Here is a 27725-nt window from a genome sequence, read left to right as displayed (position 1 = left end):
AGATGTCAGGCCATCGGTTTTGCTGCTAACGGGGTCGATGTGGCCGCTAGGTGGTAGCTCTGCACCAGGATTTCCTCCTCCTAGGTCGTCGAAACAACAAACCGAACTACGGAGCGAGCGGGGTGAGAGAACGTCCGAAACTGCCTCTGACCGCGACTTTTAAACTCTTCTTTTAACAGATTTGTTGCGGGATTGGGGGAGAGACTGTATAAGAATAATAAAAGTTACGATTGCGCCCCGGCTACATTTTACAACAAGGTAAGTTAGCTGTAAAATGGCGGAGAGCTATGTGGAACTTAGTTGATTTGTATTTTGCTAGCCAGGCTAGCCGTGGAAGAGCCCAGAGCGCGGATGTCTGCCTGAACCGAGTCGCTACACTAGCTCGCGCTATAGAGCTAATTTGGTCGCTAGCCGGCTAGTGGAGGCGATTTTTGTCACAGCTGCGGACATTTTTCAATCTGAAACATAAAAAGGCGCTTTATTATTTTTATGTACCCACCTACCCGCAATTTCTTTGTAAACAAAGTGTTTGCTGCTTATGCAATACGGTACTGGAACTCCCGAGGCAAGATGGAGGACGCAAGGACGTGATGTTTTTTTTAGGTAAGGCTAGCGCTAGCTGTTAACATGGCTAACTAGCGGTACTTGTTCTCAGCTTGTTTACTGCAGGATGACTGCTGGTATTTGCCTACTTTGGGACACATTTTATCTATGAGTGATATGCAGACAACACTGATTTACTGCCCATGGGCAAATAGCTGATTAGCGTCATTGTGTGTTGGCTAATATTTTAGCTTAGGCTAGTACAGTAAAGCTTGCGTTGTTTTGTTGTTATGATATGGTCTTATAGACGTGGCGAACGAGGTTCTATATTGAAAATCTGGCTGAAACACTTTGTAAATAGTCGCCGCCTTGCTTGTTCGACAACAAGCAGTTAGTTATTGCCGAGTCGTGAATGCTTAGTCCATAAGATCCCAACTAGCTGACGTCGAGGAAAAGACGCCGAGATCCTCGGTTCCTTAGCTGGTGGCGCTAGCACCAGCGGCGCACCGGTGTCTATTTTGACAGGAGCCGACGCAGAGTGCATCTGTGTCGGCGTGGTTAGAGGGAATTGAGACGGTGATTTTTGAAATCGCTACTAGCTTCTGTTCATGCGGATCTAGCTGAAGGCTTTGCTTCATTCTAAATGATACTCTGTTGCTGCTCTTTTACAACTTTATAAGCGGCGCTGCCCGGTTTGGCGCCACTTTTTCAGTCTACACCCATAAAACCGTGTCGACTTTTCAGGTAGGATCCCATCACGAGCGGGGAAATCCATATGTAATAGTACCACCTAAAACTACAGTTTTTAGATCAGTTTGACAAAGTCGCAGTTGCTTCCATACGCACGTTTTCATTAGTTTGCCCTCCGCTTTATTGATGTTTATGTTGATTACTCGCATTTTCTAGTGAACTTGACAGAAGTGCAGCTTTGCATATGTTGAACATCGGGACCGTTTACTTGATTTTATTATAGTCGTTTCATTAAATTCTTCTGATTCTGTTTACTGTCATATCAGTACCCATGTAGTTGTACTGGACCTTCTCCCAGAGCGGTAAATTGCACGGGTGGAGTTTGTTTGCTTCCTAAGGCTGAACATTTGTACTTTAGGCATCTTATTGAGAACCACTTATAGCTAAGGATTGTTACCAAAGTCAAAACATACAAAAGTTAGATCTACTCTCCAAGGTGATTTGGATGGATTTCCAATTCACGACCCTGCAATGCTTTCTGTGTGGCCTGTTGATGTTGAGCCTGCCCTTTGATTGGTTTACATGTGTATGGGGCGGAATGTACACTACCATATTTGGCCATTGAGGATGAAACTCGGAGCTCGCCTGCATGACGTTCTCCCTCGACCAAAGAACACAAGAAAAGAGCAGCCAATAGGAGGACAGCAAGCGTGACAGTACACTCTATGTCCGCCCCCTGTTACCATGTGAAACTTTTTTTCCCCTATCTTAAGAATTGGTTGCTCTCTACAGAGACTGTGATTGATGTTTTTATGTTATGGTTTTCTATCAATTTGATGCTACTTAGTGAAGTGTTTCTTAAAATTGCACAAGTAGCTCTTGAAACGTTTTTTTTTTTGTTTTTTTTTTTACTACTTTCTAGGTCACATGCAACCTCCCCTGTCTCATTTGTTGCGAAGAATCTCAAGTCAGTTGTAAAGTTAACGTTAACCAGAAGATGTTACAGAAATGATAGCAGCACCAGAGATACCACCAGAGTTCGCCTATCCTCAGTAAGTACCTGCTTTTATGTGTGTGTGTGTGTGTGTGTGTTTTATTTGCACCCAATCAGACATGGGCTGGTACAAGATTATCTCTAAATTATACATATAAACATTCACTTGTTAAGAGTGATGAGTGGCAACTGATTGTTTAGTTTCTAGTGCATGACCGTCTGTGTTTCCAAACTCGTCTTGGATCCCCCTTTCAGCCAGCTGACCCACAATGTGCAGCAATTAATGGGTGGGAGTGTATTACTCTGTGCGCCACGTATTACTCTGTGCGCCACGTATTACTCTGTGCGCCACGTATTACTCTGTGCGGCACGTATTACTCTGTGCGGCACGTATTACTCTGTGCGGCACGTCATTTAAAGGACAGGAGGAAAATGTGACGGAAAACTTAAAATGGTTTTAAACCATTGTTTATCTTGATGACCAGCCCAAACCTACAGGCTATAAATGTTTAATGTGTTTTCTGTTTGCCTTTACCAGGGACACAGATACCAGATTCTCCTCAGACACAGACTTCTCTGAGGATCCTGATGGAAGAAGTGGAAATTCAACTAAAGGAAAGGTAGAGAGAGCACAAAAAGACTTTGTTGCACTTAGATCAAACCTTTGTCAAACAACACATTTTTTTTTTTCTGTATATTTATTGACAGAATTGTTATCAATGTAAACATGCCTCTGTGATTCTTTGTACTTTCCACAGGGTGGGAAGAAAGGGAAGAAGGCGGCAGGGGAGAAAGGCAAAGGTGGGAAGGGTGCAGGCCGCATAAATGGCCACCATCAGGAGAATGGCATGGAAAACATGATGCTGTTCGAGGTTGTGAAAGTGGGCAGAAGTGCAATGCAGGTACAAATGGACAGCACTTTAGGAATAAGATATTAGAATACTGTTTTGGTAAGCAAGGATAATTACTGAATGGCCAGTTAAATGTTAATGTTAAATATCCATTTCTCTTTGTCCACAGTCTGTTGTTGATGAGTGGATTGAGTCCTACAAACATGACAGAGATGTTGCACTGCTAGATCTCATTAATTTCTTCATCCAGTGCTCAGGATGTAAAGGTATGTTGGCGTGTTTGTTCAAGTCATTTAATGCCATTTCGGTTGTCAAAATATTGACATAATCGATATAATAAATGAATTATTCAAAGATACTTCTTATTCATATAAGCCGACCTCTTCTTATTTGCCCAAAAATCGGCACTTTTTCCGGCAGCAGTGCAGAGATACTCAGCCTCTCCCCTACCTGAGCTGCTGCTGGAGGTTTTAAACAATCCTAACATGGCGAAGACATCCAGACAAAAAAAACCTTTTTAGACAACAAGTCAAACACAAAGAGTTCGGACCACGCAATGCTCTGTTCTTTTCTTACTAAACTTTATTAAGAACAACGAAACGGAACGTGGCCGACATCCAGTTGACAAGAACAGGAAATTAACAAAAAGGTTGCAACTTAGGGAGCATTCACACCTGAAATCATACCTGATCAGCTGTATGTTGCTAAGCAACGCTGCTACCGGCATGTTGTGGGACAGGGCACGCAGAGCACGTCATCTCTTTCGGCTTGCAGCACGCATTCGCCGACGCCGTTCCAAAATTAGAAATAGGACGTTGGGGACCATTTCCTCGTGTGATAACACCCCTGAGTATAAACACAAAATACCAGGGGAACTGAGATCGTTCTAACACACACAACCAAAGAAGTACATTAAATGTTTAAATTCATGACACGTTTTTATTCTTGCTGCCTATTACAGAGAAAATGTAGTGCTTTTATATATAAAAGTAATTTGAATGATCGTTTATTTGTCTCTCAGCAGTAGCATTTTTTTTGACATTTTATTTATCGACAGGCCATTGGAAGCACACAGTGGCAGACTAAAGATAAGCCTTTATAATAAAGTAAAACAATTACATGATAGATGAAAGGTGCATACTTCCATAAAGGATATTAACACTTTTACTGAATGTTATCTCGTGTACCGTTTTGCCAGACGTGGAAGTGCTTTTCGTATTTTTTTGCCTCTTAACTACAAACAACCCTGTGCCTTCAAAAAATATGTTGTCAGGGTATCGAAAATGGTATTGTGTATTTTTTCTTACGTATCGATTTTAGTAATGTAACAACCCTGAATGCATTATCATTATTCCTCTTTTTGACATTGTCGTAGAATGTGCTCTAACTAGTCTTTATCTATCAGGTGTGGTGAGCGGAGAAATGTTTCGCAATATGCAGAACTCTGAGATCATTCGACGAATGACGGAGGAATTTGATGAGGTAAAGTATCTCAACAGAGTAATCATGTGTTTTTCACACATTTCAGTTTTCGTTTTTTCCAACGTCAGTAAACAGATTCCAGTGCTTCTCCGCTGTAGTTTTTATGGATGTTTGTTGCGGTTTTATTTTGTAGGACAGCGGCGACTATCCTCTAACCATAGCGGGGCCCCAGTGGAAGAAGTTCAAAACAAGCTTTTGTGAATTCATTTCCGTGCTAGTGCGTCAGTGTCAGTACAGCATCATCTATGATGAGTACATGATGGACACAGTCATCTCCCTCCTTACTGGACTATCCGATTCCCAAGTCCGAGCCTTCAGACACACCTCAACGCTGGCAGGTAAAAGGATTTATTTATTTATTTTTTGCAAGTAAGCTTAATTGTCGCATGTGGAGATTAGCACCGTAGTGATGGAACAGAAGCGGAGATGCACCGATCACGCTTTTCCTCGTCGCTGCTATTTCAGGTTTCCTTTGAAGTCTGGCCGATTTCTACCCCTTTCATTTTTATTAAGGACTGTTAAGACTTGAATGAAAAATGAGCTGCAGGTATTTTGATATACAACAAAGTTTTGAACTCTAGTTTCTAACAAAAAATGAAGCAATAGCAAGGTCAACACCACTTATGCATCAAACCATATGTCCTTTAGCTGATTTTGTTTTTGTTTTCTAATCTGTTTAAGTTAACACGTTTTTAGCTTTTATGACTAGACTTGCTGATAAGGGGAAATTTATCAGGTCTTGATCTCTGGCCATCCTGAAGGAAATCTGTTTGTGCACAAAATTAAAGTATACATTGTAAAGTAAATGGTGTGGTTAATGTTGGCCCTATTGTTGTAATTATTAAAGCTGAGATATTATTCTGTTCACCCACTGAAAAAAACAAAGCACAGCAACATGTTTTTTTTTCTTTTCTTCTTTTCCCCAACAATAAGCTCCTGGTTTAGTTGGAACGACTCAAACAGGGCAACTGATTTATTTACCTTCAGCTGTAGAGGTGCACCGACTTCTTTGGCAGATTTCTGATCTCTCTCTCTCTCTCACTACTGGTTTACTGCCAGGGTTCTCGCCAGCGCGTTTCATTCTTAGCGGGCCGCTACGCTGAAAGTTGTGAATGCGCCCTTAGGGGGTTCATAGCAAATGGGGAGGATATGTGTGCACATGAGTTTTTTATTCTCATTTCACTTCACATTTCAATTACAGATTGCAATGTAACAAAATAGGTAAAAATCGAAGGGGGGTGAAAACTGTCGCATGGCACTGCATACACTATGTGATTCATGGTTTATAGTTGGGGTTGTACAGAAAACGATGTTATGCTTCTAAATCTGTTCACACACTTCCATAAAACCTAACAGGGCTTAACTTTGGTCTTGATGTCATGTTTTTTCCCCTGACAGCCATGAAGCTGATGACAGCCCTGGTGAATGTAGCTCTAAACCTGAGCATTAATATGGACAACACCCAGCGCCAGTATGAAGCAGAGAGGAATAAAATAGTTGCTAAAAGAGCCAACGACAGGCTGGAGCTTCTCCTCCAAAAGCGTAAAGAGGTGAGCAGGGTCACACTTTACTTTACAGCCAAGAGTCAAAAGAATACAAGGTGTTCAGATGCGAATTTCATAACTTACAATTATTAATGTTAGTTGTTGTTGTGTTGGCAGTAGGAATAGTAGTAGTATGTGTCACAACTGTAAAATATAACAGTAAACAATTTGTTTTAATTTGACGCTTTGTTGATCTTACCCGTCGCATCAGTAAACAAGCTGATTATTAATATATTCTGTGAAATGTACACGTCAGAGCTCTGATAAAGAGGGAATCAGTCGGATGTAGGGTTGTCATAAAAATCGATATAATCTGTACTACAAACAATAATTATTCAAAGATACTCATCTTCTTCCGGAGACACTCGGCCCCTCCCCTCCTGAGCTGCTATATATACTGAAGCAGACGAGGAAAGCCGAAATGCTGAACGATGCTCCATGCTTGCTGCGTCCTTCAGCAGTACCATTTTATTTTTATCAACATCAAACATTCAGGCGAATGGGAGCACACACTATAGATGAGCAATGACTGATTTAAAGTCACGCACTTCTATAAAGGAGATTAACAATTAAGTGTTATCTTGTCTACTGTTTGGCCAAACAGTGAAGTGACACTTAAATTATATATTTTTCTAAACATGGGATAAATTCTAATCAAATTATTGTTTTTAACCCTAATCAAATGATTCTGCAGTATCAAGTTTGAAATGGTCTGTTGTTGCCTTTACTGGTGTGTAACGTTCTTTGTTGAAGACACTGACCCCGGACACCCAGCCAAAACATGAAGAGCAGTGCTCCACCGAAGCCTTCTTGATTGTAGAGATTTTTCCTGATATAACTCTGCTTTCTGCAGATACACATTTTATTCCCGGTGTTGGGGTGATTTACCCCACTTTCTCCTGTCTACACGCCTGTGAATTTTACCCTGGTGGTTCTACATGGTCCTTTATGGCCACAATAAATGAAAATAACCCGACAGACATGAATTTGATCAGCCTTAATCCAAACTCTAAAATATTTCAGAGCCTTCAAACGTAGACATAGTGTCATTTAGTCTTTTAAGTAGTTAGGAAACACACCTGACACTGTCTGCTTAGATGATTAGGGTTTGTTCAAGCCTACATAAATGTTACTGTGACGGGGATAAGTTGTGAACAGGATGCGCTAACTTGACTTCCTGAAGCTTAGGGGTAAAACCCGCAGGTTGAGTGTTGGATGCCAAAACGCTTCATGTGAGATCCAAATAGTTCAGGTTTTAATCCAGATTGTTTTGTGTGGTTGGAGCTCTTTCGAAGATGTGTCCCTGAGAAATCTGTTGAATGTTGGTCGTCGTTGTGATACTTTGAACCTCATTAACCTCATTTTTTTTTTGCCATTTTAGAGTGTTCTCTCCTGTAGTGCAGCAGTGCTACCATTGAAGCAGTGCATTCACCTTGCAAAAATATTTACACGTTTATGCCATGAATTGCCAATAATATTTTGCATCAACATTTTTAATTATTATTTTTTTGATAGTCGACTTCATTCATGTTGCGTAGTCGTTGCAGCCCTAATGTGGAGCTGGACTGATTGGAGCGCCCGTTAAATGTTTATTATAGATTTTATTATCAATTCTTCGGCCCTTTCCTGTTAGATGTTGGCTGAAGAATAACAGTAAAAACCTGAACCTTGTTTGCCTTTTCATACGTGTGGTTCAAAACGATGCAATATTTTTCACGACAAACATCTGAAAAGCTAAAAAAAACAAACCTTAACAGGGTTTTCCCACTAGAGCAGTTCTAGTCCTAAAAAGAATCGGTGTGAGTTTTCCAAAACCCAGGGAACCGGATCGGATTTTCGGGTGTAAAAAGCGGTTATAACTCAGACCCGAGAATGACCGATGTTACCAAAACAACTGAAAACTGAGAGACAGTGAGCTCATGTTTGTCCAGTGCATATCCAACGTTTACTTATGTTTACTAGTTTTATCTAAGAGTAGGCAGATTGAAAACAAAACTAACTCGGGAGCTCAACGGTTTGATTGGTCAGCAGTCTCCATTAGCAAGAATTCAGCCCATTACAAAAGCAGTTGTTTCCTCAGGACCAGCTGTGATCTAGCGCTGAGGTGGACCGGTTTACCACTGGAACCAGTTTATTGATCAAGACATCAGCTCAGAATCTGCAGCCTCAGTTCAGTTTATTGAACTTGTTGAGTTGGACTCTGATTTGAGGTTTTTGTTTCTACCTGTAGCTCCTCAGTAGGTGGTGGACCTGCTTTGCAGAGAGGTATTTAGCTTGCGCTTCCAGTTTCTTATGAAACAAAGTCGATGCAACCAGGCCTGCGTCTGTTCGGTTTTGCAGCTACAATCCTTGCTGGCTGTTTTAACCCCAGCGGCCTCTGGTTGCCTGTTACCATCTGATGGTTCAAGGTGAACATTCGACTTGTTGTTAATGACACTCTTTCTTTCTGCGCTTCATTTCAGCTCCAAGAAAATCAGGACGAAATTGAGAACATGATGAATGCAATATTCAAAGGAGTGTTCGTTCATCGATATCGGTATGACTTTGCAGAAAACGTTGCAGAAAAACAACCCAAAAATAAATCCAGACTTCAGTTTTTCCGAACCAGTACTTGTGTTTACAGAGACTCGATAGCAGAAATCAGGGCCATCTGCATAGAGGAGATCGGTGTGTGGATGAAACTCTACAGCGATGCCTTCCTCAACGACAGCTATCTGAAGTATGTGGGGTGGACGATGCATGATAAGGTACGCCGTTCTTCTATCCTTCTTGTGCTCTTCAGGGTGATCCCAGAGAATGTTTGTTAGTGTTAGGTAGAAATCTCGGGCAGCTGCTTTTGGTAAACTGTAAACTAGGTTAAATAGTTATTTTAAATGTTGCAAACTGTGGTAAACGTCCCGTGCTGTTTCTGACTTGATTCCAGCAAGGAGAGGTACGTCTGAAGTGTCTGACAGCTCTGCAGGGCCTCTACCACAACAGAGAGCTCAATGCAAGGCTGGAGCTCTTCACCAGTCGCTTTAAGGTCAGCACCACCTGCTGGACAACTTTAACACAACACTTACAACATATTCAATAGGACACAGTGGTTTTATTGTGATAAATAAATAAATTCCTTATGACTTCTTAAACCAGATTATTCACTAAGCTTGTTATATTTTTCCTTTTTTCCAGGATCGAATTGTTTCCATGACTCTTGACAAGGAATACGACGTCGCAGTACAAGCAATTAAACTGCTCACCCTAGTCTTAAAGTAAGCGGCTGTTATTGGTACGATGTAGGCAATCCTCAGCACATTGAAATATATGGGGAGTGTTTGCATGTAAATTGAAATGATCACAAGATCTATTTTCTTTTATTTGAAACAGAAGGTATTCCAGCTACTGCTTTAATATGCTATAGTTTCGTGTGATTATTGCAGCGAAGATTTTTCTGTTTTTGTCACTTTGCTTTTTATGAAGCAACACAGTGGCAGGTTTTCTTTAAAATATGCCTTGCAGATTCTAATTTTAACCGATTGTTTTTTTTTAATTCAACACATTAATGGAAGATTATTCCTGCTCATGCATCAGAGTGTATGTTCCTCACTTTTGTTTGTTGTTAATTTTTCTTTATAAAAGAGTTGGGGTTAGATGCACATCAGCATTGGTTTGACAGGTTTATAGACCAGGACCGGTGGGACTTATTTGTTTCGATGCTTTTAACGATTAGGTCTAAAAGAAATCTGACTTTCAAGTATTTGATGTGTCGATCAGAGCAGATCAAGGGAAAGTTTTACTGGTTCTGACTGGGCTCTCTGCTCCGGTAGCGAGACATGCTGCTCCTCGCTTGTTTATTGCAGTTTTAAACAGTGTTACCTTAATAAGAGTGATGGGTGGCGCCTCTCTGTGTTTCTTTTCAAATTCTAAACGACTGACTTTATCTTTTTTCATAATTATGGGAAAAGTAGTCGGCTTACTGCTATCAAACCACACCAAGGTTCGATAGCAGTAACCAGCCTGTGTCTGGTGCTGTCAGACCCTTTTTATTGTTCACATTATTTTCTTCTGCAGGACTGGGAACTCTTTAGTAAAGCCGTTTGTGTTTGTCTCTGCAGTAGTACCGATGAGGTCTTGACGCCTGAGGACTGTGAGAGCGTCTATCACCTGGTCTACTCGGCACACAGGCCGGTCGCAGTTGCAGCTGGAGAATTCCTCTACAAGAAGTATGTCTGAATTTATTCAAGCATTGGTCATTTTTCTGTGGAGATGAACAGAAGTGTCATTTAGCTGCCCTTTGACCTGTTGAGACTTTAGACGCTGGTGCTGTTCTTGACTTGTGCAGCTAGATTCAGTAGGTTTCTGTCTGTAGAGCTTTATGTTGCAGCTGCTGTTAACAGTGCATGTCCTCGCAGATTGTTCAGTCAGCGAGAACCAGAAGAGGAGGGTGCCCCTAAAAGAAGAGGGAGACAAAGTCCCAACGCCAACCTCATTAAGACCACTGTCTTTTTCTTCCTAGAGAGTGAGGTTGGTTCTCACCTCCTGTTCTCTGGATGCTGCCTATTTGTCTTTTTTCACGACTGAGCAGGGCTTCATTTGTGTGAACATGTCTCTTTGTAGCTCCACGAGCACGCGGCTTACCTGGTGGACTCTCTTTGGGAATGTGGTGCAGAGCTACTGAAGGACTGGGAGTGTATGATCAGCTTACTGCTGGACGATCCCATGCCAGGAGAGGAAGGTTTGCAGAGTCTCTGTCTCCTACACCGAAAGCATTTATAGCAAACATCTCATCTAAATGAAGCTGATTGTTTTGGATTTGTTTGTGTAGCTCTTATAGATAGACAAGAGACGGCTTTGATTGAAATCATGCTGTGCACTGTGCGTCAGGCTGCTGAATGCCATCCACCTGTTGGAAGAGGAACAGGCAAGAGGGTAAGAGGACAGGACAGGGTTTGATTTCAATATTTCCTTCCTTGCTTTCTACTTCCCTTTATTGTATATTCCTTGTATCTTTCCTTCCTTCCCACCTTGTCTTTTCTTATTTTCTTCTGTCCTTTTTTTCTCTTTGTTTCCTTCCTTGAATTCTTCCTTTCTGTGTTTCCTTCCTTCCATTCCTTTTTGTTGGTGATAGAATTAACACCTATCTGGAGGAAATTCATAGTGAACGTTTGTATTTTTGCAAAAGAACTTTTAACAATGGACCCAGAATGCCGCTACTTTAAGTCTGAGAAAGTACCGTATTTTCCGCACTATAAGGCGCACCGGATTATAAGGCGCATAGAATAGAAGCTACTGCAGTCAAACGTTTGACTGGGGTTGCGTTATGCATCCACTAGATGGAGCTGTGCTAAAGAGAATATCAACAAAACAGTCAGATAAGTCAGTCAGTCAAACTTTATTAATACACTACAAACCAGCGTTCTGATAACTCCATTCACTCTCATGGTAAGGTCTCCTCTACATAGAATTCTATTGAATAGAGCCAACCGCACGTTAGGAATGCATTGGAGTCTATGAAGTTGAAGTTGAAATCAAACGTTAGTTAAAACGTGAAAGAGAACTTTTCCCTGATTCAGTAAACACGTAAAAGAAACAGTTTGATGCACTAAATCAAACGTTAGTACTGTTAACCTTTCCTGTTTCTGTCCCCTGACCGTAGTCTGATGACACAGGGGAGACGCTTTCTCCAGGGCCGAAGTTACTAGTTTCCTCGGGGTTAACTCCCTCACTCATACGTTGCTGAGTTGAGCATGAAGAAACAGCATCAAAACACTGAGTTGTTGACGAGATTCGAGGTTCTTTTTAATGACTTTGCAGCACGTAAAAACACAGGGCTTACAGACTCATACACCGCTGCTCTGGTCGCCGTCTCTACCCACCCCACACACACAATAATACCGACGTCACTCCTTCACTTCTTGATTCTCAGCTACGGCAAGCACACAGCGCCACCTCTGTCCGGAGGAGTAATGTCAACATCTTCCATACACACACACGAAACATACACCCCACACACTGAGCTTCTAATCACATATAGTTCAGGCAATTCCTGCAACAGTACATTCAAACGTTATACACACACAAGTGGTGTTGGACTAGGAGTAAGCACAGTACAGGTGTTTACCGCTATTAGTTCGGCGACGCCCCTGACTACGGTAGCCGTAATGCTGCAAGCGGTGCGGCTTTGTAGTTTACCAGTCGTACTGAAACATTTTGACAGAGCGCCGTGTACAACCAGTATGGATCAACCAATTAACCAATTGATCCATATATAAGGCGCTCCGGATTACAAGGCGCACTGTCATTTTTTGAAAAAAATTAAAGGTTTTTAAGTGCGCCTTATAGTGCGGAAAATACGGTGGTTTGGACATGTAGGGGAACCCTGCTCACTGAAAACAGATTTCATGTTTGCGGCCACCTTTGGTTCCCCTGCCTGTTGATCACAGAGTATTTTGCATGCATCAAAGCAAGGCAGCAGTGTGGGCGGTCTCCTAACGGGCTTCCCTTACATGATAAGGTAATGACAGCGAAGGAGAAGAAGACCCAGCTGGACGATCGAACACGAATAACTGAACTGTTTGCTGTGGCACTGCCGTCTCTACTGTCCAAGGTAATGGTGCATCCAACTTGTGTTTTTTCAACAAGACTGGTTCTGTTAAAAGTTGTTACTAAATATTAACTCGTTCAAACCCCCCCCCCCCCCCCTGTGCAGTACTCTGTCGATGCCGAGAAGGTGACCAACTTGTTACAGCTGCCTCAGTACTTTGACCTGGAGATTTACACCACAGGACGTCTGGAGAAGGTGAGACAGATCAGGTTGTAAAACAAAAAAATTCATCCTTTTAATTTTCTGGCTCATATAACTGTAACAAATGATGTCACACAGCATTACATCAACACTGGTGAATCAGCTTCAAGTTTCATAGCTCTTATCATGTGTACGTCCGTGCAAAAAAGATGAGATGATGGAGAGAAAACTAACCATAACCCTCATTTATGAAGTTTATTCTTTTATATGCATAGGCTGAAATCAGTGAATTTTAAAGAGTTATTAAATTAATCAACTTGTCAATATTAATCCAACGCTGAAATTATTTTTGCCATTTGTATTTATGACGTTTTTTAAATAATGCGTTGCTTGTTTATTTTGGCAGCCAGTGTTGGATGAAATATGTTTATTTATTTTTTGCTGTGTTTTTATCTGTGCAGGTAAATACCCAAAGTCATTTTTATGAAAAGCTTCAAAATGATCATTATACAGTTTTTAGTTTTAAACTGGAGTCATTATTTTATGTAGTTTTCACGCTTCAACAGTAATCAGCTTGTGCCGATCCCTGTTCGCTCTTCCTGCGGAAATATTTCTCATCAGAAGATTCCTTGTAAAGGTCAAATTTACCAGTAGTAGTCTGGATAACGACGGAGAAGAGACTCTCCTGTTATGGAAGCATTGGGATCGTTTTATTAGTCTGAGAAAGATGTTGGGTGGCTGTTTTTTACATGTGTTGATGTTTCCTTTTAATAAAAGCCAACCTCCCTCAGGGCAGGTTTGTTGTCTAGGATAGATGATCACGTTTGTGACACTGAAAACACGCGAGCTCGTGTTATCTCAACAATCCAATAATTCTGCTTTGTACTGCAGGCCCAAGGCAAGTTGGGCCAGCTTACCGCTTGTTATCGTTACTAATAGATTTTATTTTATTTTTCCCTGCTCCAATGCAGTTGGCATTAGATATTGATCTGTTTACCATTCTCTGTGTGCTCCATCCAGCACCTGGAGGCCCTGCTGCGTCAGATAAAGGAAATAGTGGAGAAGCACACAGACACTGAAGTTTTGGAGTCCTGCTCTAAGACGTACCACGCCCTCTGCAACGAGGAGTTCACAATCTTCAACAGGGTAGACATTGCTCGCTCCCAACTCCTGGATGAGCTGGTGGACAAGTTCAGCCGGTTACTGGAGGACTTTCTACAAGAGGTAGGAACCAGGCTTACTTTTAGTGGATTTTTAGCAGCATCTAGACCTTTTTTTTTTTTTTTTTCCTCATAGTGGCAGTGGTGATCGTACTCTTCACTGAGACACCTCATCTGAATAGTTTTGTATTTGACCTTCCTAAACAGTCCAAACAATCGCCACGTCCTTTTGGAGAATCCACAGATTTAGATCTTTATGAACCTTTGTGCTGGGCTTTATCTGGATGGGCTGAAATAACGTTTTGCCAAATATCCTTCCAGGGGGAAGATGCCGATGAAGATGACGCTTATCAGGTTTTGTCGACTCTAAAGAGGATCACAGCATTTCACAAGTATGAACTCGTCGCCATGTCATACGTCTCCGCCCTGTTGAAGTTCCGAAAGGTGCTGTTTTGATGCGAGGGTTGCAGACTTCTAATGCCCGTAATTTGTTGCAGCGCACATGACCTGTCGGGGTGGGACCTCTTTACAAGCAACTTCAAGCTACTCAACACGGGTATAGAGAATGGAGATATGCCTGAGCAGGTAATGAAGCCACTTACCGTGCAAAAGTATTCATACCGCCTGAAGTTTCGCACATTTTCTCAAGTTGCAACCACAGACTTTGTATTTTATTGTGATTTTATCTAATAGACCAACACAGAGTGGTGCATAATGAAGCTATTGTTAAAATGTCCTGTTTGCCAGTAGGCAGGTGAGAGACATGGTGAACATGTACAAAAGGATGAGATCAAAATGAAACTTTCTGGCCCACACTCTTTCTAGTGGGAGAACTAATGTTCGAACATGCCATTCTCACAGTGAAATATGGTGGTGGCAGCATCATGCTGTGGGAAATGCGTCCCTTTAGTAGGATCCAGGGAGGTGGTCAGAGCTGATGGGAAGATGAGGTGGAGCTAAAAACCTGGATGTAAACCTGTTGGAGGCTGAAAGCTGACTCGAGACTGAGGTTGGAGGTTCAGTTTCCTGCCGGCCATCGACCCTAATCACACAGAGCTGCGGTGGAATGGTTCAGATCAAAGCACATGCACGTGTTCCTATGGCCCAGTCAAAGTCCAAACCTGAGACATTCCCACATAATGTCAATCACACAAAATGTATTTGATCATGTGAGAAAATGTGAAAGGTTTTAGGGGTATAAATACTTTTACAAGGTGCTGTGGAATCTAAAGTGTCTTTTTTTTTTTTCATTCAATATTATTGATTATCTGTCGTTTTCTTGTAATGCCGTTTTTGTGAGCAGATAGTCATCCATTCGCTGCAGTGCACCCACTATGTCATTCTGTGGCAGCTGGCTAAGTTGTCTGAGGGCGGTTCAAGAAAGGTAAGGACCTCCAGTCTTTGTTTAGATGCGCTTCGGTTAAATTCCCTGGAAGTTAAAGAAATGGATCCGTTTTGCTGTCAGGAGGACATGGTGAACCTGAGGAAGCAGATGAGGGCTTTTTGCATGATGTGCCAGCGCTACCTCACCAATGTCAACACGGCCGTCAAGGAACAGGTGACACAGATTAGGAGAAGGTCGAATCATAAAATCTGCAACATAAAATGCTTAGAAACAGGCGGCCTGGTTCACGAGGCAACCTGAATGTTCTTCACAGGAACTTGGCTAATCGTAGGTAGCCTTGTGCATAGCATTCTAATTTGTTTTTCCCCATCGCTCCCACAGGCATTCACCATCCTGTGTGATCTTCTGCTCATCTTCAGCCATCAGATGGTCTCAGGAGGCAGGGAACATTTGGAGCCTTTGGTCTATTCACCAGAGGACTCTCTACAGTCTGAACTGCTGTCTTTCATCCTGAACCACGTCTTCATAGACCAGGACGACGACACCAATAGCACAGGTACAGATATACGACGACACACATTTCTAGATCATCTGCTCTCGCCTCACAGAGCTCACAAATACATTTTTGTCTTGTATTTTCAGATGGCCAGCAGGATGACGAGGCGGTAAAGATCGAAGCGCTGCACAAGAGGAGAAACCTCCTGGCTGCCTACTGTAAGCTCATCATCTACTGCGTGGTAGAAATGAGGACTGGAGCAGACATCTTCAAGCAGTACATGAGGGTAGGTTTTACTCTCCTGTTGGTAAAAATCAATTCAGTGGGCATTTGCAGAAGAAAAGCTAATTCGGCAATTTCTTGCTTCACAGTATTACAATGATTATGGCGACATCATTAAGGAGACCATGAGTAAGACTCGGCAAATTGACAAGATACAGTGTGCCAAGACGCTGATTCTTAGTCTGCAGCAGGTCGGTGAACACACTCATGGATGTCTTGAGCCATTCTAAACATTTATCTAATTGTCAAAGTTTGTGCTTGTTTCGGTACCAGCTGTTTAATGAAATGCTGTCTGAACTGGGTCACGGGTTCGATCGCTCCTCCTCTGCGTTCTGTGGAATCAAAGAGTTGGCCCGTCGGTTTTCTCTGACCTTCGGTCTGGACCAAGTGAAAACCCGAGACGCCATCGCCATGCTCCACAAGTAAGGCTTTGTTCTGTCCTTGCTGGACTAATATTTTGTGGCTCTTACATGTGGAAGTTTTCATCTTCGAGAAATGATTTCTTCAACGGTGTTACGTTGTTTTTGCAATGCAAGTTTTCCTCTGGACTTTTGTGACTATCGAGTCATTGTTCAGTTAATTCCCTTCCTCTGATCATACAAGCTACCGTAAAAACAGGCGAGGACAACGTTCCTTTGTAGTCTGGAAAGATTGGGAACATGGTTGAAGAACTTTCCAGATTTGGTTAAGTACGTAGTGAAAAGAACGTGAGAAACAAACAATTTGTATTTAATTATTCGTTGTCCTGCTCTTATTGGTTCATCTATCAGTTTGTTTATTTCTCCATCAGATTTGAATGAAATCAAATCCTTCCCTTCCCTTCCCTTCCCTTCCCTTCCCTTCCCTTCCCTTCCCTTCCCTATATGCCTCCTCTATATCCGCTGTGTCTGTTGGGTAGTGGTGTGTTCAGAAACGTCACAAACAGGATTTTATGCCTTTTGCTGTAGATTATTAAGCTTCCCTTAACCCCAGTGTAACATTTAGCCCAACAATCATAGGATACCCCAGCAGGTAGTAGAATGTTGTCCAGAACATTACTAAATGAATTTTACAATGTTACAAGGCGCCTGAGTTGCTGTAATTCTCACCAACGTAATAAATGCCCAGATCTCTTCAATAGATATGAAATTACAGGGAGTTACAGTTTATGAACAAGTGGTGTAACAATGAGATTATTCTTTGCAGGCAGTCGATGAAATACTTGAAAAAACCTTTGTTTTAAATGTTGTAATAAAAGTAATGAATTGATCTCAGCGCTGCTGGCTTGGAGACGTTTGTGATGTGTTTAAATTGAGGCAATAGTCTGAACTGTTCAAATGCACTTTTGAAAACAGTTATTTTCTTTTTAAATGTAGCTGTGAACATCTTGATTTAAAAGGAGTGAAAACTAATGTCTTTAATAAAACTTTGCATTACTGGCACTTCAGGCTTCTTACTATTTAAGCTGTATTCTTTTTTTCACATTAGGAGCAGTTGTTTTTATTTAATATCAGTGAAAGTGTATTATTTTCTCACATTGTGGTGTTTCTGTCTTCCAGGGACGGCATTGAGTTTGCGTTTAAGGAGCCTAGTCCTCAGGGAGAGGGAGGCCCTCCCCTTAACTTGGCTTTCTTGGACATCCTCAGTGAGTTCTCCTCCAAGCTGATGAGACAAGACAAAAGAACTGTGTAAGTGTTTTTCTGGTTTCAGCTGTGCTGAATGTTGGTGAACCCGCTCCAGATGTGGAGCAGCAGGTGTCTTTGACAAACAGGCCAACTGGTGTTTGCGGTACTGGAAGGTTTCAAATGCCTCGGTTGGAATTTGCACCTGGTTTTATGTGTCAAGTTGGTGTCTTTCATGCGACTGTTCTCCATGCGATCGAACATGTCTTCTCTGTTCTCATCAGCCACATGTACCTGGAGCGCTTCATGACGTTCCAGATGGCTCTGCAGCGAGAGGACTGCTGGCTTCCACTGATCTCCTACAGGAACTCCCTGCAGGCGGGTGGCGATGATGACACCATGTCTGTGATGAGCGGCTACTCCAGCCGAGGCTCCTCGGTCCGCTCCAAGAAAACGAAGCCTCCTGTGGGTACAGCTGGAACGTCAGCAGCAAAGAGGAAGCTGCCAGAAGGTTTGTGTAGACCAACCTATAGACCGTTCTTGTGCAATCATCAGACCATCTTTGGTTAAAGTTTAGTTAGATGTTGAACATGTGGGGATTTTTCCTCTTCGTCTCTTCCCCTCCAGAGGAGAGCAGCAGCGGCGAGGTTTGGCAGCAGAGCATTCAGACGCCTGTCATGATGCCTTCCCCTCATCTCACCTCCACTGCCATGCGGGACCCTAAAAGGGGTCGCGATGACAGCTACATGGGGGTTTACGCTCTTCCTCATGAGCAGCAGCCGCCACCCCACCCCCACCCTCACCCACACCCACACCAACAGCATCATCCACAGACGCCTCAGCACCACCAGACACCCATGGATTACAAGTACGGATGCCTCGATTTTTCATCTGTTGCTTTTGGTTTGTTTTCGGTTTCTTGCCTGGCGCTGCAATCACCGTTCAACACAGCGATAATTTCCATTGAACCTTTTCTAGAGAAAACTATGCAGAGTATCTCTACAGGTGGACAAGTATGGATACAAGGTGCTTTCCTGGTCTGGATAAGGATGGAAAAAAAGAAATGAAAAAAGTGTCTGTCCATCTGTCCGTCCTTCCTTCTTGTGTCCCACCTTCATTTCTTCTTGTCATATGTCTGTCTTTCTCTCCTTCCCTCATCTATTGTCTTTTCTTTGTCCCTCCCTGTCTCCTTCCTTCATTTCCTCCTTCCTTCGTGTCCCTATTTTCTTTATCCACTTCAATCCCCATTGTTACCTCTGTGTCCTTGCTTGCTTCCTCACTTCCTTGTGTCCTTCTATCTATCCTTGTTTTTCATTCCTTCCATTCTTTTTCCCTCTTTCCTGCCTCTCTACCTCATGTCCAATTCTTCCTTACTTCCTACATGTCTTTGTTTAAATCCTATGTTCCTTTTGTGTCCCTTTGTTCTTCTGTTGTTCCACCTTTCCTTGTCTTGCCATGCTTCATTCCTTTTATCTTTTCCTTCCCATCATGGGTCCTCCACTCTTATCCTCTTTCTTTCTTTCCTTCCTTCCTATTATTTTTCCCTCCCTGCTATTTGCGGGTTCCAACCATAAATCCTGCTCACCGTGGAAAAAGTCTGACATGAATTTCAAGCACATTTTTCAGTGTGTATTAAAATGGGTCAAAGGGACAGAGAAATCTGGCGATCTGAATCTTGGGAAGATCTGAGATATTAAATGTATAATGTTTAGGAACTCTGGCTGTAGTGGAGCAGAGCAGGTCGAAACATTCTCACACACACTTCTAACAACTCTGTAATCATTTATCACTAGTGTGTGTCTCCTTAAATCAGTGTGAACTGAAGATCACATATTGTTTATTTTATTAATAATCAGGTTAATTGTTTAAATAAGAATTAGTTTGCTATGAATTAAATATCCCCACCTTTTAATACATCTGCAAACCAAGCATATAAAGCTGCAGACTCTGAGTAGTGTAGGTTATTTATTCATGTGCTGCTGTCCCAGATAAAATCACCTAGTTAAAGGTTTTTCTAGTAAGGATCTGTTGAAAATCTTTTGTTTTTGTTTTGCGCTACAGCACACATCGAAACACGAAAACAGAAACAGTTTCCGTGGTTTAAAGCCATCACACACTCTGCTTATCTTGACCTGACAGGATAATGCTGGCTTGATGGCAGATAACAGCCTGCAGTGTGAAGGCTCCTAGTGGTTGATGTAGCCTGGAACCAAAACGTGCTCTGATGTTCGCTGTTGCTTCTCGTTCCAGGGGTTGCCAGCTGCTTCAGAGCAAAACCCTCAGCAGTGGTTTGCTTTGTTAACCAAAAATTGGCATATCCATGGTGAAGCAACCAAAGACTTTATACCAGAAGTTTTTATTATTAATATATCCAGGCTCATGTCCAGGACAATGATTCAGTTCAGCGGGTCATTTGTTCTCTGAAATTGATTCCAACAGGATTGAGCCAGGATGCATTAGGACAGAGTTCAGAGTAATTTCCCATTTGCATGCTTTTAATTTGGAGGGCAAACGATTGTAAAATGTTTGCACTCCACAGCCTGCCAAATGTTGGCTCTACTGGGAGAGTGACTGACTAGTTTATACACCTCAACTTTTCACAGGCATCGGGCCAATGGGAAATGCAGCTGTGTCTGACATCTTCAGTCCCGTCTCCAGTTAAAACATCAGTCACGTGGGGATGTAAAAATTAGAAATTAATTCGCCCTTGTGCGTCTAGTTCCCAGGTGACGTGGATGCTGGCTCAGAGACAGCAAGAAGAGGCGCGCCAGCAGCAAGAAAGAGCCATGAACTACGTCAAGCTCAGGACCAATCTGCAGCATGCTATGTAAGATAGACACACAGCTGCTGGTGAAAACACCGGTCACCGTTCCAGTTCACTAACTATATAATGGTTTGTCCAGTAGTCGTCGGGGCACTGGGCTCATGGAGGAAGATGAGGAGCCAATCGTGGAGGATGTGATGATGTCATCGGAGGGTCGGATGGATGACCTCAATGAAGGCATGGACTTCGACACCATGGACATCGATCTGGTAAGATTCATGGAAAGAGTTGCTAACAGTTTATAGTTCCTTGGAAATTAACTGATCCTGGGTGAGGTCACACAGCGCCATCAGAAACCAGTTTAAAACAATGTTTATTTGACTACCAATTGAGATACATGGGTCAAGATGTATTTACATATTTACATGATGTCTCTTTTTCCTTGCTGCTTGTTAGTAACAGTTTAATTCCATTCATTAAGTTCCCCCATTCAGTAGGGGACCATTTCCAAAGATCGTAGAGTAGCACTGAGAAATGGCCTGGTCACTGGAATCGTCCGATTTTTATCCTGACTGGCCCTGGCCGGATGGTCAGAAACTCTAAAATCCGCTCTGTTTCCAGTCCGTGAATGCACCATACTAAGCACTAAGCATGACCGCGTGTCTCTGACAACAACTGAGTTTGTTGTGGAAGTGGTTCCAGAAGGAAGACGACTTAAGGCCATTTTCAGTATCATTGAGCTGTTCGGGAGTGAAGGCAGGGGCAGATGATTGAAAAGAAAAATGTATATTTCGCAACGTTTTGAGAATTTCCTGCTATTTCCTCGGTGTGCAGGCGAGTAGGACTTTCAGCAGATAACAGGAAGGTTAAAGAAATCAGTGAATCTGCTCTGAACTTTTGATGCTAGCCATGCTAACCCCTAACATGCAAAAGCTAGTTTAAAATGTGAACTCATTCATATAATAGTAACAGCGTGTTTTACAGCAGGTGCTCTCAAACTGAACTCATCACCTTTGTAGTTCTTTATCTGTGAGGCATTAAATTCACAGTTTATTTTAAAGATCCAACTTTTCTTGGTTGCTCTATTTTGTAACTTTAAGCTTTGACAGATGTAAAGAAAGCATCCGTAGAGATCTTTAGAAGCTCAGGTTTTCAGCCTTGGTGTTTTCTGCACCCGTGTTTCTTGTACTTTGTTGTTGACGTTACTGCCACCTGCTGGCAGGGCAAGTCACTGATCTCCAGGTCATGTAGGCAGAGATGCTTGGGAACACAATGTCTAGAGTAGGTTAACCACAGCTTAATTTAGATTTCACTTAGAACGTTCTTCTTTCAGCTTCTCTAAGGAAAATGTTTTTGCTGAGTGTCCGTTAGGCTGTTGTTGTATAATGTGCAGCAGTTCCCAACAGAAAACCCTGCAATAAAATCTTCACCGAGTTGTTGACTTGTGGATAACTCCTGATTTATGTTTATTGTTGGCAGCAGCAGCTGGTTGGTGCGAGATAAAAACATGGCAGATTTATAGGGCTACCTCACACCAGTACCACACAACCATGTATTTTTACTATAAAACCACATCGGAGTTTCGTCCAGGATGAATATTAGTAAATACATTTCAGCCAAAGGCTCCAGATACGGTCTAAAATGATTCTGAAGCATTTGTTTTTCTTTAAGAGGCGAGGTTTGACACGAGGCTTAAACCAAACAGCTGAAGCCGTAGAAACTGCCCAGATTTTCCTCTCTAAACTAAAGGTTTTTCCTCTTTCAGCCACCCTCTAAGAACCGCCGCGAGAGGTCTGAGCTGAAGCCGGACTACTTTGACCCTGCTTCTATCATGGATGAATCAGTAAGGAGCCTTTACTCTGTATTTCACACACAATGCATACTTCTGCCCCCCCCCCCCCCCCCCCCCCCCAAGGCCTGGACTGTTTAATTTATTGCTTAACAAACAAATTCCAATCTTTTCTTTATGTGAAGCGACACAGCTAAAATGAGTGGGTTGCAAATTAGAAATCTGATTGGACGTTCCAGAAGAGGAATGGCGTTTCGGCCCGGCGCTGGTGCTGAACGATGTCTCGTGAAACTGACCAGATTGTGGCCAAGTTCAACATTGTAGTGATTAATGCTAGTGTTAACAACCTGCAGACTGCATTCTTGTTTGAGCTTGTCACTAAGCACAAGACATCCTTGGGAACTCTGTAGTTTGTTCTGAAAGTGGGGCTTAAAAGTGCAGCGTGTGAATGTTTCAAGGCAGCTTTAAAATCAAACAGAAAGCAAGTTTGCTTTTCTGACATAAAATGCTCCTAATTAACAGAGGAACCTACTTCAACTTGAATCCCCTACAATGTTTCCACTGCCAATACTTTTTCCATCAGTTGTGGCTTCCAAACAGAGGAAAAAAACCTTTTATTTTAAACAAAAACTGAATGTAATCAGTTTAGAGGGACACAAAAGAGAAACAAATAAACAGCGACTATGACAAACGTATTGCCAGTTGCCATCATGAAAGCATTGTGGGATTTTTCTTCTTTTTTTAGTGTAATTTTAGCCTTTCCAACCAAACTGTCTGAACTGTATTTAACTAGTTATGCCGTTTCTTGTCACTTAGCCTGATTAGAAGATTTAGATTTAACTGTGGTTTTGCAACCTGACAAATATATACAGAATGTGCCGGCAGTATGATGAGCTGCCGAATCTGTACAATGCCTTGCAAAAGTATTCACGCCCCTAGAACTGCGTTTTGAAGTACATTAGAACTAAAAACTTGATTGTATTTTATCAGAGTTTTATGTGACAGACCAACATAAATCAATTCAATTCAAAGATACTTTATTGATCCCCGAGGGGAAATTAGAAATCAGTGCATAATGTGGAAGGACAAGGATACATGGTTTACACACGTCTGGCAAGTTTACTCTAATAGCTCAAAATTAAAATCCAAGAGTTTAGGACTGTGCTTTGGTCAGATGAGACCAAATGTGAAGTTTTTGGAGAGAACTGCTGTTGAAATTCTTTGATTTTAGATGAATTGAGCTTTGTTTTTGTTTTTTTTATATAGTTTTTGTTGTTTATTTCTCTGTTTTACTCACATTTTAGTTTTTATTATGTCTCTTGTTATGTTTATGCTGGGTTTTATGTATCTGGAGGATCACAACTGCAGTCAGGAAGTGCGAATGTTGTACACTCCTCCTTTTTTTTTTCTTTATGTGGAAATAATTACATACTACTTTTGAGTTGGTTTGTCACATTAAACACAATAATGTTTGTGGTTGTAACGATACAAAAACAAAAAGCATTGGGAAAGAAGTAACTAACGTATGTCTGTGTTTGTTCCTCCTCCTAGGTCCTCGGGGTGTCCATGTTTTAAGCTAAACTCCAGAGGATTCTGACGCTGGGAGTGCAGAAGAGGCGCTTTGTATTTAAAGAGAATTATTAGATGCGAAAACAAAAGTGTTTTCTGTAAGAAAAAGCAAAAATAAAACAAAAAAAACAAAAACAAAACAAAAACATATTCTGGCTTGTACTCCACGTGGACCAATGACAACCCACACTCAGTGTTGCTTGCTCAGAGAGGACTTTGTTTCAAAAACTTTACTTTTATAATCTTGGGTGAGCTCTTCCTGTTCGAAGCTAGTGTAAACAGGCCACTTCCAAAACCTATTAGAAGCAAGACGCGTCTGAAGAAAAATCAATAGCTTTTCTTCTTCTTCCTTCTTTTTTTAAAAAAAACCATGGGGATGAATTGGTGTGTTTTAACTTAAGAAACTTTTTTTTTATGTCTAACCCTTTTTACAATTGTAGTAAGTTACCAGGTGTGAAGTAGTAATTTATAAACAGACTGTAGTAGCTTGCTTGTACTGTGTTAGCCAAGTGGATGGAGGTCTTTCTGTTTGTGCCCCCCTCCCCTCCCCTGTTTTGTTTATAAATTTGTTTTTTTTTCTATCTCTTCTGTTTTTTTTGTTTTTTTTTTCTCTCTCCCTGTTGTTGGGTCTGAGTTGAGGTCCTGATAACCACTGGTGGTTAAGATGTTGAGTTGTCCCCATAGAATCAGTGTAGATCCCCATTATGCTGTGAAGATTCCCCCGAGTCCGGGCTACATTACTCCCTGTCAAACAATCAAAGTTTTGGATCACTCCTTAGGAAGAGAAAGGTCGGCCCACCCACCACCCCTCTTCAAGAACGAGGAGGTTTAATCGAGTAGTGTCGCTGTGGATGATGGAACAAAGAAGATTCCCCCTCTTTGTTTGTCTTACCTAAATTCCAACAGCATAATGTTAAAATGGGTATCGCCGCATTTTAACAAAAAGATATATGAATCGGTGCTGATTTTATATATGTGCTTTTTGTTTTCTTTTTTTTTTTTTTCCAATATTAAGTCCAAAAGTTTGAGAAATGTATACGTAAAACAAACAAAAAAAATAAATAAAAGAAAGCATGTGCTGCCATGCATCAAGGAAGATTTTTAAATTTCTATTTTTAAGTTCCTAATTTTTTTTTTTTTTTCTTATTTGTCTTGATACCGTCTTTGAATTTCTACTTTTTTTCCTACGTGTAAATTAGTTTGGATATAACTAATGAAACAGAACTTGTGAAATTGAGCTTTAAGGTTTTTCTCAGCATTGAAAAAGTCCTGTCACGAAAAAACAAAATACGATGCTTCTAGATTTCAAATGTTTCAACCTGTAAGGTAGTCACTCAGACAGTACTGAACTCCAACGTTATTCAGCAGCGCTGTGGCAGCTAGACAAAAGCTTAGATTTTGACATATATTTGTCACTCGAGTTTTAATGAAATGTTTTGTCTACTGAGGTCTTTTATTTTGTAGTCATTCCATGCTTAAGCCTTAAAAAACATGCTCGTGGAGGTCACCTTCTCTCACAGTAATCTTCCATGTCCGAGGTGGATAATTGGCTCTTAGAACATGAACTATGAGGTGGTCTCGGATGTAATGTGATAAAGTAGATAAACAGCCTATATGTGTTTTGCCTAATTATTTTATGTAAGTAAAAAAAAAATTCTTTTAAGGAAAAAAAAGTACTGTTTATTGTTTGTTACTTACCACTACATCGGTATAAATTCTTATTAGATCATGTGTATATATACAAAATTTAATTTCTCTCCTTTTGGACATTTCTCCTTTAATTCTCCTGCACTCTTGCCTACACTCTTGAGTTATTGTCTATTATCCCATCCTCTTTTCAGTCATTCTGTTTTCTGATTTGTACTTGTCTGGAGACAGTAACTTTTGAATAAAAATCAACACATTTCCTCTGTGGTACATTTTACTTCTTAATGATTCTCGGTCTGTGCTGTCGGTACCCCTGGGGCGGAACCTACGCTCCTCTCAGTGGTACTCGGAAGAAATTTGGGTATCAATTGTTTCCGAGGTAAATGCCAACAAATTCGCTGATGTACAAGGGCATCCCAGTAAATTAGAACGTCTTTGAAAAGTTACATTATTTCAGTGATTCAAGAAGAAAATAAAAGCTTAAAATAATGGCTGCAGTCCAACATCACTAACCGGATCATTCACCGTTTTTGGTAGAAATGTCTAGATAGGATATAATTTGCTCTAGGTGTAGTAGAGTAGCAGAAAACCAACAGACTCAACAGTCATGACTGATGTGCTACTGCTTCTGTATAATAAGTAGGGTGGTTAATTATTCTGTTGATCAAAAAGATGCAGGAAGTAAAGCAGATGTCCACAAAATTATCGGGGTCCACTAAAGAATGGTGGTGCAGGCATCATGGTATGGGGATGTTTCTCGTACTATGGTGTCTGGCCTATTTGTTGTATACCAGGGATCATGGATCAGTTTGAATACATCAAAATACTTGAAAAGTTGTTGTTACCTAATCCTGAAATGGAAATGCCCTTTTAAATAGCTGTTTTAGCAAGACCGCAACCCCAAGTACTCCAGTAAGCGTACATCTTGGTTCCAGACCAACAAGTTTAGTTATGGACTAGCCAGCCTGATCTTCAGACTGTGATCCAACAGAAAATGTGTGGGTTGACATCAGATGTGCTGTTTCGAGGCAAAACCAGAAGAGCTGAAATATAATCCTAATCCTGATCTGGACTACCTGTTAAAAGGTGACAGAAGTTAGGCGACTCAGAAACTGTGCTTGTACAATTAGTTATTATCTCTGTGATTCACAGAGAAGCAAGATCTTCAGGCAGGTTCATTTTATATTGTATCCATTGTGTATACCAGCATAGCTGTGCAGTGTATGTCTGGGCAGAGATGACCATCTCCATTAGCCACTGGGCGAGAGACGAGGTACATCCTGGACAGGTCGCTAGTCCATCACAGGGCACCAAAGAGACATGCAGGAAAACCTCCACACACACACACACACACACGCGCGCTTCTAAGAGAAATTTAGAAAGACCAGTTAACCTAATGCTCAAGTTTTTGGACTGAGGGAGAAAGTGGAGAGAACCCGCAAGCTGAAGAAAGACCCCAGGACAGGATTCTAACCCAGGACCTTCTTGTCGCAAAGCAACAGTGCTACCAACTGCTAATATTGTTTTTTAAATAGATTTTCTGAAAATGTATTACAAATTCAATTTTTTTTCATCTTTTGATTTGCGATAGAACATGCAGTGTTTCTAATGCATTTTTATGTATTTAAATAAAAGCTAGAAGAAGTTTGAGCTTTTCTCATTTTTTTAAAAAGGAATGCCAATATTGTTTTACATCTGTATATACAGTAGATTCATTTCACACACAATTATATATTTCGAGTGTTTATTTCTGGCTACTGATGATTACAAATAATGAAAACCCCAAATTCAGAAAATGTGAATATTTCACAAAAACAATGATAAAATATATTTAACATAGAAATATGTTTTGGCCTACACAACCATGAGGAAGACCACTTGACCGTTATCCAGCAGACAGTCACCAGCACTCTCCACAAAAAGAGTAAGCCACAAAAGGTAATAGCTAAAGAAATTGTCTAGTCAAGTGCTGAATCCAAGTATATTAATGGAAAGTTGAGTGGAAGGAAAAGCTTCACAACTATCAAGATATCAATCAGGAAAGCCAATTGATATGCTCAATGGTCAGGCTAAAATCCTTTGTTATTAGCAATATACTATAACTTAAGAGCGATGGGTTTCTCTTTTTTCATTTTGCAATTTTGAACATTGGGCATTATGTTTAATGATGTATATAGTACTAAGCAAATTGTGTTTACTGCAGCAATCAGTACATTTTATATGCGAGGCAGCTCTATTAGATTT

The 27725-nt window shown here is 41.2% G+C and overlaps 1 protein-coding gene across 3 annotated transcripts; it reads left to right on the top strand.

The window, feature by feature from the left end:
- The first annotated feature begins 25 nt into the window (after nt 1-25).
- On the top strand, nt 26-25741 carry stag2b (stromal antigen 2b). 3 transcript variants are annotated; one of them, XM_047353609.1, is made up of 34 exons: nt 26-122; nt 2156-2285; nt 2766-2847; nt 2986-3129; nt 3248-3344; nt 4484-4560; nt 4694-4898; nt 5959-6110; nt 8567-8640; nt 8728-8851; nt 9028-9126; nt 9276-9355; nt 10199-10306; nt 10496-10607; nt 10701-10818; nt 10909-11012; nt 12598-12690; nt 12793-12882; nt 13849-14052; nt 14310-14380; nt 14486-14573; nt 15292-15372; nt 15454-15546; nt 15715-15889; nt 15976-16115; nt 16201-16302; nt 16385-16533; nt 17650-17778; nt 17997-18223; nt 18340-18580; nt 20432-20539; nt 20616-20745; nt 22242-22319; nt 23817-25741. In XM_047353609.1, the coding sequence occupies exons 2-34, from the start codon at nt 2242-2244 to the stop codon at nt 23838-23840; spliced, it is 3843 nt and encodes a 1280-aa protein (XP_047209565.1). In that variant the 5' UTR covers nt 26-122; nt 2156-2241; the 3' UTR covers nt 23841-25741. The 3 variants fall into 3 exon arrangements, with proteins under 3 accessions (XP_047209565.1, XP_047209566.1, XP_047209564.1); XM_047353610.1 differs by having other exon boundaries at nt 73-258; nt 20619-20745; XM_047353608.1 differs by having other exon boundaries at nt 73-258.
- Nucleotides 25742-27725: the final 1984 nt, after the last annotated feature.

The sequence above is a fragment of the Girardinichthys multiradiatus genome, chromosome 23, assembly GCF_021462225.1.
Source record: "Girardinichthys multiradiatus isolate DD_20200921_A chromosome 23, DD_fGirMul_XY1, whole genome shotgun sequence".
Classification (NCBI taxonomy): Eukaryota; Metazoa; Chordata; class Actinopteri; order Cyprinodontiformes; family Goodeidae; genus Girardinichthys; species Girardinichthys multiradiatus.
Note: the sequence above shows the minus strand (reverse complement) of the source record. Positions and strands in the feature narration are given on the sequence as shown.